The sequence below is a fragment of the Trichosurus vulpecula genome, chromosome 2 (genome assembly GCF_011100635.1).
Source record: "Trichosurus vulpecula isolate mTriVul1 chromosome 2, mTriVul1.pri, whole genome shotgun sequence".
NCBI lineage: Eukaryota > Metazoa > Chordata > Mammalia > Diprotodontia > Phalangeridae > Trichosurus > Trichosurus vulpecula.
In genome coordinates, this window is record NC_050574.1 from 37,230,296 (window position 1) to 37,244,550 (window position 14,255).

The following is a 14,255-nucleotide window of genomic DNA, read 5'->3' on the forward strand; positions in this document are numbered from 1 at the left end:
CAATGGATGCCAGAGTGAAGGTGGAGCTATACAGTTCTGTTTTGCTCTGTTTTCTCTGCCAAAAAGAATGACTGCTGGGTCAGAGACCACAGTACAAAAATGACTAACATGAAACTTATGTCCAATGTAAGTAAATAAAGAAACAGTACAAGATTGCTTGGCTGCCCTGAATAGGTTCAGGTCACTAGGTCCAGATGAACCACATATATACACACACCCTTGGATAGTGAAAGGGCAGATGAATGTGACTGATGAACTTCTACCTTGATCTTTGAAGGATCTCAAAGGTCTAGACAGGTGCTGAAAGACTGAAGAGAGGTGAATATGGTGCCATTTGTCAAGAGAAAACAAGAAAATGAAAGTAATTTCCTCTTTCCTGCTTGATTCTTTAAAACAAGAGTTCTTTACCTATCTTGTGTAATGAACCCCTTGTGCAGTCAGTCTAGTGTAGCCTATGGCCCCCTCTTCAGAATCATAGTCTTAAATGAATAAAATATAATACAGAGAATTGCAAAGGAAATTAATTATATTGAAATACAGTTTTAAACATTCCAAATTCATGGACCCTCTGAAATATATCAATGGACCCCAGGTTGAGAATCTTGGCTCTAGAGCAAAGCAGCTGTTTGTCTCCCCAGCCTCCTGTGCCAACAATCAACCAGCATATGTTAAATGTTTTCTATTGGCTATGCTGGGGAAACAAAGAAAATGCAGAAACAGTCCCTGTCCTCAAGAAGCTTACATTCTATTGGGGTGACAATGTATATAAATGAGTACACACAAAATAAATACAAACTAGATGGAAGACAGACTTAGAGGAAAAGACACTAGCAGCTAAGTGACAACAACAAAATTTTATTAGGAGAGGCCACAGAAGGGCAGGATGGTGAAGAAGCAGGGTGAGCGGGCAGCAGGTAGTTGTTGGATCTTGCCCTGGGAGGCCCATTAACGGGCCACAATGCAGAGTTTATAGGTGGGAGGGATGTTGCCAAAGCCACTCATCTTGGGGGTGATGTCAATCTCACTGGTGGGAACCAGAGATTGGAGGGAGAAGCTCTGTAGGATGGCTGTGAAGTAGAGGAAGAGCTCCATCCGAGCCATGGCCTCCCCCAGACACACGCGCTTACCTGGGAAGAGCCACCATTATCCATAGTACCAACAGCAGAGAAAAAGAAACATGGAACATGGATCATTGAAACACTTCCAAACAAATAACCCAAATCCTAGTCATCAAATAAATTACGCAAATAGGCTAATCTCAATGGGATGGGGGGGGCAGTTCCAAGATTCTAAGGTTGTACTGGTCTGAAGGTCCAAAAGGAGGAGAGTGCCATAGCCAGTGCTTACTGGCTCCAAGGAGCTTATGGTCAAATTCTCTCTGTGAATATTTACACCTCAGAAATTGTCAAAGAGTGCAAATCAGGGCTTGGTTTATTGTTTTGTGGATTTAAGATATAGACTTAAGAAAGTGATGGAAAAAATATTAATGATTCAGATTAAACTTAAAAGTGTATCATGGATGCATTTTTTTCAGAGAGCTAGTTAAACATTTACCAGCACATCCCTGATTCCAAGTGTCTTAGAGTTCCAATTTGCCAAGATTCTAAGAGTCTAACCACTTAATATTGTGTTTTCCTACAATCCTAAAATCCTGTTTTTCTGTGGGACAGTGGAGAGTATCAGTGCTCTGAGTTCAAGTCCCCTCCATGATCCGTATTTTCTATATGAGTTTGGCCAAGTCTCTTCCCCTCTCTGGGACTCATTTTTCTCATCTGTAGAATGAGGCAGTTGTACTTTGGGGTCCCTTCCAACTCTAGAGTTATGGTCTTTTGATTCCTTCTAAGATTGTGAGGATATATGGTTATAACCCAGACCTACAGCCCACACTAAACCGTGCTCTAATCCCAGACCCTTCAATATCTCTAAGCAGGAAGAATGGAAGGAATGGGGAGGTTTCTAAGAACCCACCAGAGGCAAATGGCACGAAGGCCTCGTTCTTCTTGAAACGTCCCTGCTCATCGAGAAAGTGCTGGGGTTCGAAGGTTTCAGGTTTTTGGAAATACTTAGGATCTCGGAGAGCAGAGCCAATGAGAGGGAAGACATCAGTGCCCTGAAGGGAAAGTGTGCATGAGCATAATGAGCAGGGCCAGCTTTAGGATAGAGGGACTGGCATTGGGATAAGAAGCAGGAAAGCAGAGAAAAGGATTAGGTGGGAGAGACACACCAGGGAGAGCCCCTTACCTTTGGCAGGATGTAACCTCGGAAGTGGGTGTCTCGGGTGACTGTATGAGGGACACCCAAGGGTACAATGTCTGTAATCCTCTGGATCTCATGGATGACTGCATCAGTGTACGGCATCTGCATCCGGTCCTCTGCCTTGGGGAGTCTGTGTCGTCCAATGACTTGGTCAATCTCCTCTTGGACCTTGGCTGGAGAGGTCAGAAATCTTGAGAATCTGACTCAAACTCAAAGGAGTCTCATGTCAGAGATTATGTGACTTTGTGTAAGTCGCTTCTTTCTCTGGGCTTCTGTTGTGAACTAAAAAGATTGGTCAAGAAATCTTCCAGTTCTAAGTTATTGAACCTGCCAGCCTTAAAATGAAAGAATCTTGTAATCATTGACTCTTTGAATGATGAACCTAAGGCTAGAAGAACTCTCGATGGCCATCTAGTCCAACCACGTTAGCTTAAAAGGATGAAACGGAGGCCTATATGACTTGTCCGAGTTCATAAAGATATATAGAGAGAATCAGGATCTAAACCCAGGCCTTCCAAATCCCAAATCCAGTGCCCTTCCTATAGTACCACCCTGCTTCCAATAAGCAAAGCCTAGAACTAGGCAGTGTAACAAAGCCATAGAACAATACCTAGAACCAGGGACCATGGAATCTTAAAATCCTAGTATTTTAGAATATTAGAATCTGATTATCCTGAAGTCTTTGAATCAAGAGATCTAGAATTTTGGGAATGATAGAATCTTGGATTTGAAAAATTATGGAATGTTTATAATAGTTTAGAAGAGATGAAAAAATGCACCTTCCCACCTTCACAAGAGAGGTGGAGGACTATAGGTATGGAACAGTGAATACACTCTAAGGCTCAGTTGATGTGCTGTTTCATTTTATGAAATCCCTGCCCCCATTTTTCTTTCTTATCCTTTTTACTAAAGATAGTTCATTGGGGAAGGAAGAAGGAATCGAAGATGACATGAATACAAATAACCTCTGGTGTCCACTAATTAAAACTCCCAGGGCCTCAGTTACCTCAACTGTAAAATGAGGGGGTTGGCCAAGTCTACACCTACCACCTTTTGATATCAATTTTAAACACAATTTTTCATAATAAATTTCATTTATGTAGCACTTTATAAATACAATCTAATTTTATCCTTACAAAAACTCTGAGAGTAGATTATAGATTTAAAAACAGGTAGGATAAATGACTTGCCCAGGGTCACACAGCTGGGGTCTGAGGCTGGATTTGAATTTAGGTCTTTCTGACTCATTAGCTTCAATATTCCATGCCACCTAGCTGCCTCTGTTGTTGTTGTTTAGTATTTTTTCAGTCTTGTCCAACTTTTTGTGACCCCTTTCAGGGGTTTTCTTAGCAAAGGTATTGGAGTGGTTTGCCATTTCCTTCTCCAGATCATTTTACAGATGAGCAACTGAGCCAAACAGGGTGAAGTGACTTGCACAGGGTCACATAGCTGTTAAGTGTCTGAGGCCAGATTTGAACTCTTGACAATGCACTTTCCTGATTCCAACCCCAGTGCTCTATGCATTATGATGCCACCTAGCTGCTCCTGATGCCTCTGTTGCTAGCTCTAATTCCATTTTTATAAGACTGGCAGAAGAGGGTTAGGAGGGTTTAATTAATTTAAATTCAATTAATTTCAACAAATATTTAAGTATTAAGCACATACTACCTTCCAGGAACAGTGCTAAGCACAGGATTTGGGATTTGTTTTTTAAACCAGATCTGTGATTTCATCAATCCTTATACCAATGCAGAGTAGGGAATTTTTTCTACCCAATACAGATCAGCACTTGCCTAAAGCAGTAAGATGTAAGGATACAGAGGCAAAAAGAAGAAAGAAAATAAATAAGAAAGAAAGAACAAAGAAAGAAATAAAGAAGGAAAGAAAAAAGAGAGAAAGAGAAAGAGAGAGAGAGAGTGAGAAAGAGAGAGAAAAAGAAAGAAAGAGAGAGAAAGAGAAAGATAAAGAGAGAGAGAAAGGGAGAGAGAGAGAGGGAGGGAGGGAGATAAGGAGGAAGGGAGGGAGGGAAAGAGGGGAGGAATGAAGGAAGGAGGGGAGGAAGGAAGGAAGGAAGGAAGGAAGGAAGGAAGGAAGAAAGAAAGAAAGAAAGAAAGAAAGAAAGAAAGAAAGAAGGCCCCTGTCCTACCTCAAAGAGATTACATTCCATTGCGAGATGCCACAGGTGAACAGACAAAATAAATGCATGTTTGTTTGGTTTCTTTGAGGAGAGCAGATTGGGTGGGCCACTTGAGTTTAAATTGGAAGGAAAGAGAGCATTGCAGGACCAGGACTGCTTGTGAGAAGGCAGCAGAGGCTAGAAATGGGGGAGCAGCAACCATGCTAGTGGGCTGTTGCCCTTCAAAGTTAAGGAAGATCAAAAATGACATCACTATGTAGCGGTCAATGCACTGTGGGTCTGACTGTGGCTGATCAGGCCAATACAAGCTCAGAAGGCTCTACCACAGGTTGGGCACAATGCAGAGCAAGAGATGGAGGAATGATATGTCATTTACTAAATATGGAAAGGTAGGTCTCAATTGTGGCCTTTGAGGAGGCGTTCACATACGACCAGTAACTTTATTGGTTTACTTGACCATAATAATTACAAGAAGGGCACGAAAGTATGATAAAGATAGTTTTTTTTTAAAAGAGCATCAATAACACACTTTTAAATGTCATTTTTCAAGTATCCATTTTAAATATTATTTTGATTTCTTTCCAAACTACACTGTTTTAAGGAGTGGATTTAATACAATGAAAAATATGTATGCTTATCATGTTCTCTGTCTTCAAGGGCCTCCTACATGTACTCTTTTTATAGCGGAGAGCTTCAGATTTCATTGGATAGAGAATTGACTGTAGGGGAAACACCCCCTCCCTATCTCCCTACCAGTGCAGAGAACAAGTGTTCTGCAACTCTGTCTTGGGTACTAAAAGGTTAAGAGACTTGTCCAGGGTTACATGCCAGAAGGCCTTGCCCTCAATTCTTTCTCACTCCAAAGTGAGCTTTCTATCCAGCAATACCACACAGCCCATGGTTGGATGGATAGATGGATGGGCTGATAGACAAATTGATAGATCGATAGATTGATGGATGAATTGATAGAGATAAATGATAAATGGTTGGCTAATTAATGGCTAGGTGAATGGATGAATGAGTAGATCAACGAATGTGTGGGTAGATGGATTAGATAGATAGATGGATAGATGCATAGATGGATGGATAGAAAGATAGATATCTGAATTGCTAGAATAGGAAGTTTTAAATATATACATATATATGTATGTGTGTGTATATATATGTATGCGTGTGTGTGATATATATATAGGAGAGATCAGGTTACAAGCAATTGTCTCCAAGGTCCCTTTCTAAGCCTGGCGTGTGTGATTTTATGACTAGCTTCCTCAGTGCCTTTTTCCCAGTGTTTCCCCACCCCCCATCATGGCTGATGTTACAGCTCCTGGAAGGTAGAAATTGTTTCATTCTTTGTATTTGTATCTTGAGCACTTGGCCCAAAGCCTGACACACAGCAGATACTTAATTGCTTGTTTACTCGATTATTGTTTCAGGGGGACCAGAACACACATGGCCATCAGGGTCTCCCAGGGAATGAGATTCTATTCAGGGCCAAACATGGGGGTGAGGAGGGTGGGGACCAGGAGGATGGTCAGAAAGAAGACTCACCTCCCACCTCTGGGTGTTTCATAAGAAGCAGAAACCCATAGCGCAGTGTGGAGCTGACTGTTTCAGTCCCAGCAAAGAACAGGTTTAAAGTGGTGAGGACCAGGTTCTTAAGGTTGAATTCTGTCTGACGGTTGTCTTTTTCCTGGGGGTAAGAGGGAGACACTGCATGTCAGAATTCATGCTTTCTTCTGCTCTTCAACAATAAGCCTCTTGTGCCTCCTTCTCCCCATCCCTGTGTCTCAGGCGCTGGCCAGCTTAGCCTGGTAAACCAGTACCTCTAGGAGTGAGACTTAGTGAGATCACTTAGGACCTTCTGGAGTGCGGAGGGACTCATCCACCAGGGGCAGGAAGGACTGAGGGGCTGCAGAGGGGGTGGAAAGGGTGCTCCAGACAGAGAATGGCAGAATTGATCCCCCTTAGTTCGAAAAAGATCATTGACATAGGACTGGAAAGGACCCTAGAGAACATGAGATTTAGTCCTTTCATTTTACAAATAAAGGAACTAAGGCCCATAGAAATGAAATGACTTGCCCAATGACAATGACTTGTCATAAGTAATGGATAGTGGGACAGTGAAAAGATCTCTGGCTCTCAAGCCAGAGGACCTGGGTTCAAAATCCTACCCCTGATACTACCTGTGTAACCTTGGGTTGCTCAGTTTACTTCTCTGGAAGTCAGCCTCCTCACCCTGTCAGAGGAGTGGCTTGGAACTTCCAGCTCTAGATTTATGAACCTGATTCCAATTCCAGTGAGGTTTCTCCTTAAATTATCGTATATCTGCATGTATTTGCATGTTCTTCCCCCTCCCTACCTTGAGAGAATGTAAGGTTTTTCTTATCCATAGTACTTTGTACATTGTAAGCCCTCAGTATTGATGCTTATTGATTGGGGAGATTGCTGGCTTAGAGTTGGAAAGGATGTTTGGGTTCTTCCAGTCTGATTGCTTTCATTTTACGGATGAGGAAACTGAGGTCCAGATTGAGGAAGGGATTTGCCTAGCATCACGGATGTAGTAAATGGAAGAATCAAGATTAAACTCATGGCTGAAACTTTAGATCCCTGGGGAAACGGCCAGGCACCAGAGGAAACTCGGTGGGGAGGGAATGGGAGAGACAGGCTTTGAAAGACAGCTTGAGGAGTGTGGCTTGGATTCAATGGACCATAGGGAGAGATGGAGCCACGTTTGACTATGTGGATAAGAGTGTGGAGCTTGGACAGTGGGAATGGGAGAGGGAGAGACCGGGAGCACTCGGGGAAAAGTAGGGGGTATTGCAAGTGTCACCTGATGCATTTTGACAAGGAAACAGTCAATGAAGTCCCGGGGGTTGTTGGGATCCAGAGAGGCCTCATTGATCTTGACCCTGGATGCAATGAAGTCCTTCAGTTCTTCGATAAGGTTGTAAATTTTGTTATGGCGGCCAGGCAGGTACTGCATGATCCCTGAATACATATCGTAGAGCTGAGAGATTGGGGTGGGGATGGAGAGGAGAGCATGTCTCATTAGCGTGGAGAAACAAGACACAAGGGAGGCAAAAGGATTGGGGGAGCCAAATGGGTAGAAATATCTGAAAGCTTAAGAAATTTCAGAGGGGAAAAAACCACAACTATTTCTTCATTTCCAGGGAACTTTAAAAAAAAAACTATCCCACCAAATTGGGGAGAAAGGAAACAGACAAAATGTGAGAGCATACCCCTCCACCATCACCACCATGTTTTGATTTCCACTCCCTTCATGAATTTATAGCCAGATGACTGCTAAGCTCCCCTCTAGTGCTGACATTTACAAATCAGGAAGAAGTTTGCCAAGCTCTCTCATTGGGCCCTCACAACAACCCTGCTACCAAGGTGCCATTCAAGTTACTATCTCTTGTTTACAGATATGGACACTAAGGCTCAGAAAGGTTAAATGATTTGCCCATGGTCACAAAGCTAGCAATGGTAGGGAATTACCAGACTGGAAACTCTCTCCACTGGTATACATGTCCCTGGGGTTACCTGAGAGCACTGATAAATTGTGACTTGTCCATGGGCACACAACTAGCATGTGTGGTAGAAGCAGGATTTATACCTGATTCTCTGCCTTTCAGGAGGCTCCTTTATCTATTATGCCACACTGTCCCTAACAAGTAATAATGTTCATAAATAAATGTTAATTTATTCATTAGTCTAAAAAACAATAAATCCTTGGCTTCCAGAATTCTGAGGTTTATATTATGATTCCAAGATTCTAAATCTGATGATTCTAAGGTTCTATGATTTTAAAGTTCTGAGATTCTGAGGTTCCACAAATATTAGCCTCCAAGCACTGATGATTCTGAGATTCTATGATCCTGAGTCTATATTTCTAAGACTCTAATACTGTGATTCTAATATTCTAAAAATTTAGAACCTAAAATTCCATGTTCATAGGGTTCCATGATGTTATGTTTCTATGATTCTGATATTCTAAGATTTATTAAGTTCTGATATTCTATGGTTTTTATAACCAAGGTTCCAGGATTCCAAGGTTCTGTAATCTAAAGCTCTAGAGGTTCTAGTATGCAAAAATTCTAAGGTACTGTGGTTCTAATGTTCTATGATTCTAATAAGTTAAGTCTCTATGGTTCCAAGATTCTGTGAGTATATATTGCTAACACTCAGGCATTCTAAAATTTGAAAGTATTAGTAGAGTGTTCTGTGATTCTAAGGTTTTAATCTTCCATTACTCTATGGTTCTAGAGCTTAATGGGCTCTGGCTCTCAGATTCTGTGATTCTTTGTTTCTAAAGTACTTGTATTCTAAAATTAAAAGAGCCTGGTATCCCAGGGTTCTAAGTTCCCAATATTCTGAGTTTCTAGAGTCTAAGGTTCCATTTATATGGTTCTAATATTTTAAAATTCTAAGGCTCTGTGATTCTAATTTTCTAAGATTCTACTATACTAAAGTTTCATGATTCTAAGATTCTGTGAGTCTACATTTCTAACATTCTTATAATCTACTATATGAAGGTTTTCATATAAGGTTCTGTGGTCCTTAAGTTTCCAATGTCTCTGGTTCTTGAGACTAAGGGTCTATTGTTTTAAGATTCCACGATTCTATGTTGGTAAGGTACTAGTATTCTAAAATTAAAAGATTCTAAGTTCCCAGAATTCTAAGTTTCTATATCCTATGGTTCTGTTTCTGAGGTTCTAGTATTCTAAAATTAAAGTATTCTAATACTCTTGGATTCTAAGTTACTGAGTAAATAATCAATTCTATGATTTTAGAGTAAAAGATACCGTCATTCTGTTTCTCAGGTTTTAATAGTTTAAAATTAAAAGCTTCTACTATTCTAATGTTGTATGACTGTTGAATTCTGTGCCTTCACAAGATTAACATTCTATGAGTTGATGCCTTTAGAATCCCATTGGTTGTTCTTTGTTTGGGTGCAGGGGGTTAGGGGGTTAGAGGAAGCTGCCACCACAAACAGTACCTGGGCCCAAGGCGTACTCATCTCAATGAAGCTCTCATTGATCAGGTGCAGCAGATACAAGAACTGCTTGTCCTCATAGTCAAAGCGGCTCCCAAACACCACAGAGCTGATGACGTTGGAGACTGTGCGGCTCAGGAAGAAGGTGGGATCAATGGGATCTCCTGGAAGAGAGATGGAGGGAGGCAGGGATGGGATGGAGGGGTAGCCAAAGAGGCAGAGATGGAGATGTGGAAAGAAGAGCCTCACGTGGGAAGATAGGTGACTTATTTGGGGTTAGACTCCATTCACTGAGTGACCTCAGACACTTCTTTTCTACTCTAGCTCTCTCTGGACCTTAGTTTCCTCCTCTTTAAAATGGAGTTGGACCCATGGGCTAAGATCTTAAGATCATAGAGCTAAAAGGGACCTTAGAGTTCACTTAGTCTAAGTCCCCTCTCATTTTGCAAATGAGGAAACTAAGGCTAGGTTGGTATAGTGACTGTCTAAGGGCACTTAGTTATTAAGCATCAGAGGTGAGATTTGAACCAAGATCCTATAATTTCACAGCCAATGCCCTTTGCATGTCCCATGATGCCATCCTTCTCATTTGACAGATGAAGAAAATGATACCCAGCTAGCTAGGTTAGGTCACCGACCCAAATCATACAGATAATATGAGGGAGAGGCCAAATTTGAACTCTGGTCCCCTGACTCCATATCCAGTCCTCTTCCCAGGTCTCTTCCAGGTCTGAGGCTGGACCAAGGGAGAGAGACTGGATGGCTTTTAGGATTCCCCCAAGCCCACACCTTAATAAGCTCTTTTCTGGAGCTGCATGGATCCCCCAATAGCCCTGAGATTTTCATAAGCCCATCTCTCCCAGTACCATCCCCCAACCCCCACTGAGGCCTCTGGTTCTCCTCATGGCCCCTCAATCTTAAGCCACCATTCCCCCATCTCCCTGTTCTCCTGCCTTCATTTCTCCCAAAGCCCCTGAGTAGCCCCTACCATTTGTTTTCCGGAATTCTTCAAGTAAGAAGCCAGCCTCTTCCTGAATACGTTCCTCAATACTGCGCTTCCCCATCCCAAAGTTTCGAAGGACGGTCAGAGAGAAACGACGCAAGATCCGCCAGCGATCCCCATTGGCGAGTGCCACACCTGCCAGTGCAAAAGTGAGCACCTACTGTGTGTAGGGGGGTGGGGTGGAAGATCAAAGGCAGGTAGGTTGGGGAGAAAATAATATATCCATGGGAGTCATAGAATTTAGAGTTGAAATGAACCAATCTGGTCCAATTCTCATTTTACAGAAGTCGAGAGAAGTCACAAGAGCATAGATCAGTAGCTGTGAGGGATGTCAGAGGACATTTAACCCCACCCCTTCACTTGATAGAGGTGAAAACTGAGGTACACAGGAGGTGATTGGACATGCCCTAGGTCACTCAGAGGGAGGAGCTGAGCTAGTCCTGGGACAAAGCCTAGTGTCTCCAAACCCAGAACTCTTTGTGACAGTGTCTGGTCCCCACCTTACAGAGTTCCTCATTAAATAGTGGAGGGTTCAGCAGCCTCCAGGCACCAAGCAAGGAGCCTTAGTCTTGAAAACCTGTGTTTTCTTCTTGTTATTCAGTCATGTCCAACTGTCCATATCCCTTTTGGGGGGTTTTCTTAACAAAGATACTGGAGATATTTCCCATTTATTTCTCCAGCTCATTTTTAAGATGGAGAAACTGAGGCAAATAGGGTTAAATGACTTGCCCAGCATCACACAACTAGTAAGTGTGTGAGGCCAGATTAGAACTCAGGAAGATGCATTTTCCTGACTGCAGCCCTGGGGCTCTATCCTCTATGGCATCAACTAGCTGCCTTATTTAAAATGAAGTGATTGTACCAATGGTATCAAACTCAAATAGCAATGGATCTTTGAAGCCTATACATACTGGCAAAAGACAATCCAGTATAATCAAGGAGACAACATGCAAACAACCATATACAACTGAGGTGGAGACTGGTCAAATTAGGGGTAATCTCAGATGGAAGACAGTAAGATTAAGGAGGACCAGGACAGCTTCTTATTGAAGGTGGGACTTTCAGGGAAGCCAGGAGGCAGCGATGAGGAGGAAAGGGGAAGAGTTAATGAAAATGCCCAGAGTCTTTTTGTATTTCTCTTCTTCTCAGTGGGTGGGGGAGTGAATGGGGGAGGGAGCGAATCTCAAAAGAAAATGAAATTTTAAAAAATGTCCAGTGTTGGGAGATGGAGGGTCTAAGGTCCTCCCCACTTCTAAGTCTTACACCCCTATGCCTTCCCCCTCCCCCCAAAAATCCCCACCCAACCCCCATGAAGGAAGCCCTAGTTCTAGGGTGGTGACCACTTTTCCCTTGGTTCTGGGGGGTATTGGAGAAAGCTTGTACCTTATACTGAGGCTATAGACTAATAGGAAGGGAATTATGGGTATCATAAGCACTTGACAGCATACTTTACAGAAGTAGGATCTCTCACCATGTCCCTGGAAGTTCCGGTCAATGGAGGCCAACTCCCCCCGGCCACTGAACTCCTCTGCCTGGTCGACTAGTGCTTCCTTCACTGCCTCATGGCCGCATAGAACGACTACTCTTCGAGGACCCATATAGACAGTAAACACAGGCCCATACTTCTTACTGAGCTGGGGGGAAAGAGTAGGGAGTGATACAGGGAAGTCCCAGCCCATGTTTCCTAGGCTGACTCTCAGGGACAAGGTACTAAAGGGTGGCCCAGGGGATAGTCCTTGAGGGATGAGCAGGAAATATTGTCTAGTGGAAAGACCCCAGTCAAGAAATCTGGGTTTCATCCCAGGCTCACCTCTCTCGGACTCTGTTTCCCTATTATGGGGAATGGACTAGATCGTTTCTAAAGTCTCTTCCAGGCCTTATCGTTAAATAAGCCTTTATGATGTTAACGTTCTGTAATTTACTCTGTACAGAGTGCTAAAATTCTACGATTCTGGTTCTACCATGCAGAGGTCCTGAACATCCAGCATTCTAAGATTCTCTAACCCTGTGATTGCATGAGAGAAGGTGGGCAGACTCACCTCCAGGAAAGACTGAAATGTAGCATCGGTGCGGACCTGCAGCAGGTTGCCCAGGAAGGGTATAGGGGTGGGTCCTGGGGGCAGCTTGCCTGCTTTGTGCATGCGCTTCCAGGCAATGAGGATGGCAAGGCAGGGAACGCAGAGAGCCAAGAAAAGTGTGATACCACCAAACTCCATGGTGCCTGGAGGAGGGGGTGCCCAGCCTGCTGGGGGCCCCCGTTATATATTCATCAGGGCTCAGCCTTATCTGAAATCTGAATCCCCCTAGGATTAAGCTTCCCAAAGCCAGGTACATTGGATTACATAACTTGTGTCCCCTCCCCTATGCATGGAAAGAAAGGTTACTCCTAGCTGGGCCAACCAGGGAAAACTTCATGGATAAGGGGGCACTGGATTGTATCTCTCAGCCGCTCTGCCCTCTCCATGTCCATGTCCCATTCCTACTTCCAGAGACTCTCATGATGAACTGGCAAGGGTGCTGGTTTGGGAGTTTAAGGATCTAGATTTGAATCTACACTCTGCTACTGACTGCCTGTATGACCCTGAGCAAGTGCATTCTACTTCCTGAGCCTCAGTTTCCTTATCTGTAAAATGAAGGGGTGGATTAGATGTCCATTGAAGTCCTTTCTAGCTCTCAAGAGTTGTGTGCTCTCAAAATAAAGGCTGATCTCACCCTTTATTTCTCCAACTGAAGAAATCTAGAGTCAGAGAAAGGAGGGATTTGGCCAGGTCACACAATGAGCTAGGAGCAGAGTTTGGTCTTGGTTCTAGGGATCTTGATACCTAGCCTAACCCAGGTCCCTTTCCTCTATGGAATGCTATCTGTGGCATCTGTAGTCAGGTCAGGGGAGGGGAGGGTCATCTGGAGCAACCTTCCAGTGGGCTCTGCTCTTTGTCCCAGAATAACCTTGGCCCTGCAGCTTGAGCTCTGAGGAAGGCCCTCCCAGAAGCCCCAAAGCCCCGGTTATGGGGATCATAGGCAGTTATGGTGGTACACTGGACCTAGAGTCAGGAAGACATGAGTTCAAATATGGCTCCTAGAAACTAGCTGTGGAACCCTACTGTCACTGAACCTGTTTGCCTCAGTTTCATCACCCATAAAATGGGGATGATAGTAGCACCTTCTTCCTAGGGTTGCTGTGAGGAAGTGCTTTTTGAACCATAAAGCACAATACAAATGCTAGCTATCATTATTGTCGTATTAGTATTAGTCAATGGGACCCGTTGCTGGAAGGAGCCTTGGAACCCTTGGAGTCTGACTCCCCCATTCTAGGTGAGCAAACAGACTCAAAGAGAATGGACTTACTCAAGGTGAATAGGTAAGAGGAAGGCAGTAGGGGACAACAGCTGCTTAGGTCTCTTCTAGTTTTGGACCTATATTCCTAATTGGCTGGGCTAGGATTTGGACCGGGACCTCTTAGAACTCAATGCCGTACGCTTTCTGCTGCCCTATAGGTAAGAGAGCTTTCCTTGAGGCAGTTAGGTGGATAGAGCACTGAGCCTGGAGTCAGGAAGACCCTAGTACAAATCTGGCCTCAGACACTTACTAGCTATGTGACCCTGCCTGCCTCAGTTTCCTCAACTGTGAAATGGGAATAATAGTAGCCCCCACTTCCCAGAGTTGTGAGGATCAAATGAGAGATTGGCAAAGCACTTGGCACAGTTTCTGGCACATTACAGGCACCTAATAAATGTGTTTTTTTCCCTTTCTGACTTTCTTGAGCCTCCAAATTCCAGAGCTGGAGAGACCTTTTAGGGAAAGACTAAGCTCAAAAGTCTCTCCTCCACGTGTTGAAAATGAGGTCCAGAGAGGGGTAGGGTCAC

The 14,255-nt window shown here is 43.5% G+C and overlaps 1 protein-coding gene across 1 annotated transcript; it reads right to left on the reverse strand.

Annotated features, from left to right (window-relative positions):
• Nucleotides 1-945: 945 nt before the first annotated feature.
• Nucleotides 946-12,608, reverse strand: LOC118838439 (cytochrome P450 2G1). Its single transcript, XM_036745736.1, has 9 exons — nt 12,432-12,608; nt 11,864-12,026; nt 10,378-10,527; nt 9,393-9,553; nt 7,224-7,400; nt 5,942-6,083; nt 2,242-2,429; nt 1,969-2,110; nt 946-1,127 (listed from the first exon to the last, which is right to left on the reverse strand). Exons 1-9 carry the CDS (start codon nt 12,606-12,608, stop codon nt 946-948), a joined length of 1,482 nt encoding a protein of 493 aa, XP_036601631.1.
• Between the last annotated feature and the right edge of the window lie 1,647 nt (nt 12,609-14,255).

Coding starts and splice junctions, on each gene's coding strand:
- LOC118838439 (XM_036745736.1), bottom strand. CDS start 12,608: ATGGAGTTTGGTGGTATCACACTTTTCTTGGCTCTCTGCGTTCCCTGC. Junction 12,027..12,431: donor CATTTCAGTCTTTCCTGGAG/GTGAGTCTGCCC, acceptor CTTTCCCCCCAG/CTCAGTAAGAAGTATGGGCC. Junction 10,528..11,863: donor CCGGAACTTCCAGGGACATG/GTGAGAGATCCT, acceptor TTGCACTGGCAG/GTGTGGCACTCGCCAATGGG.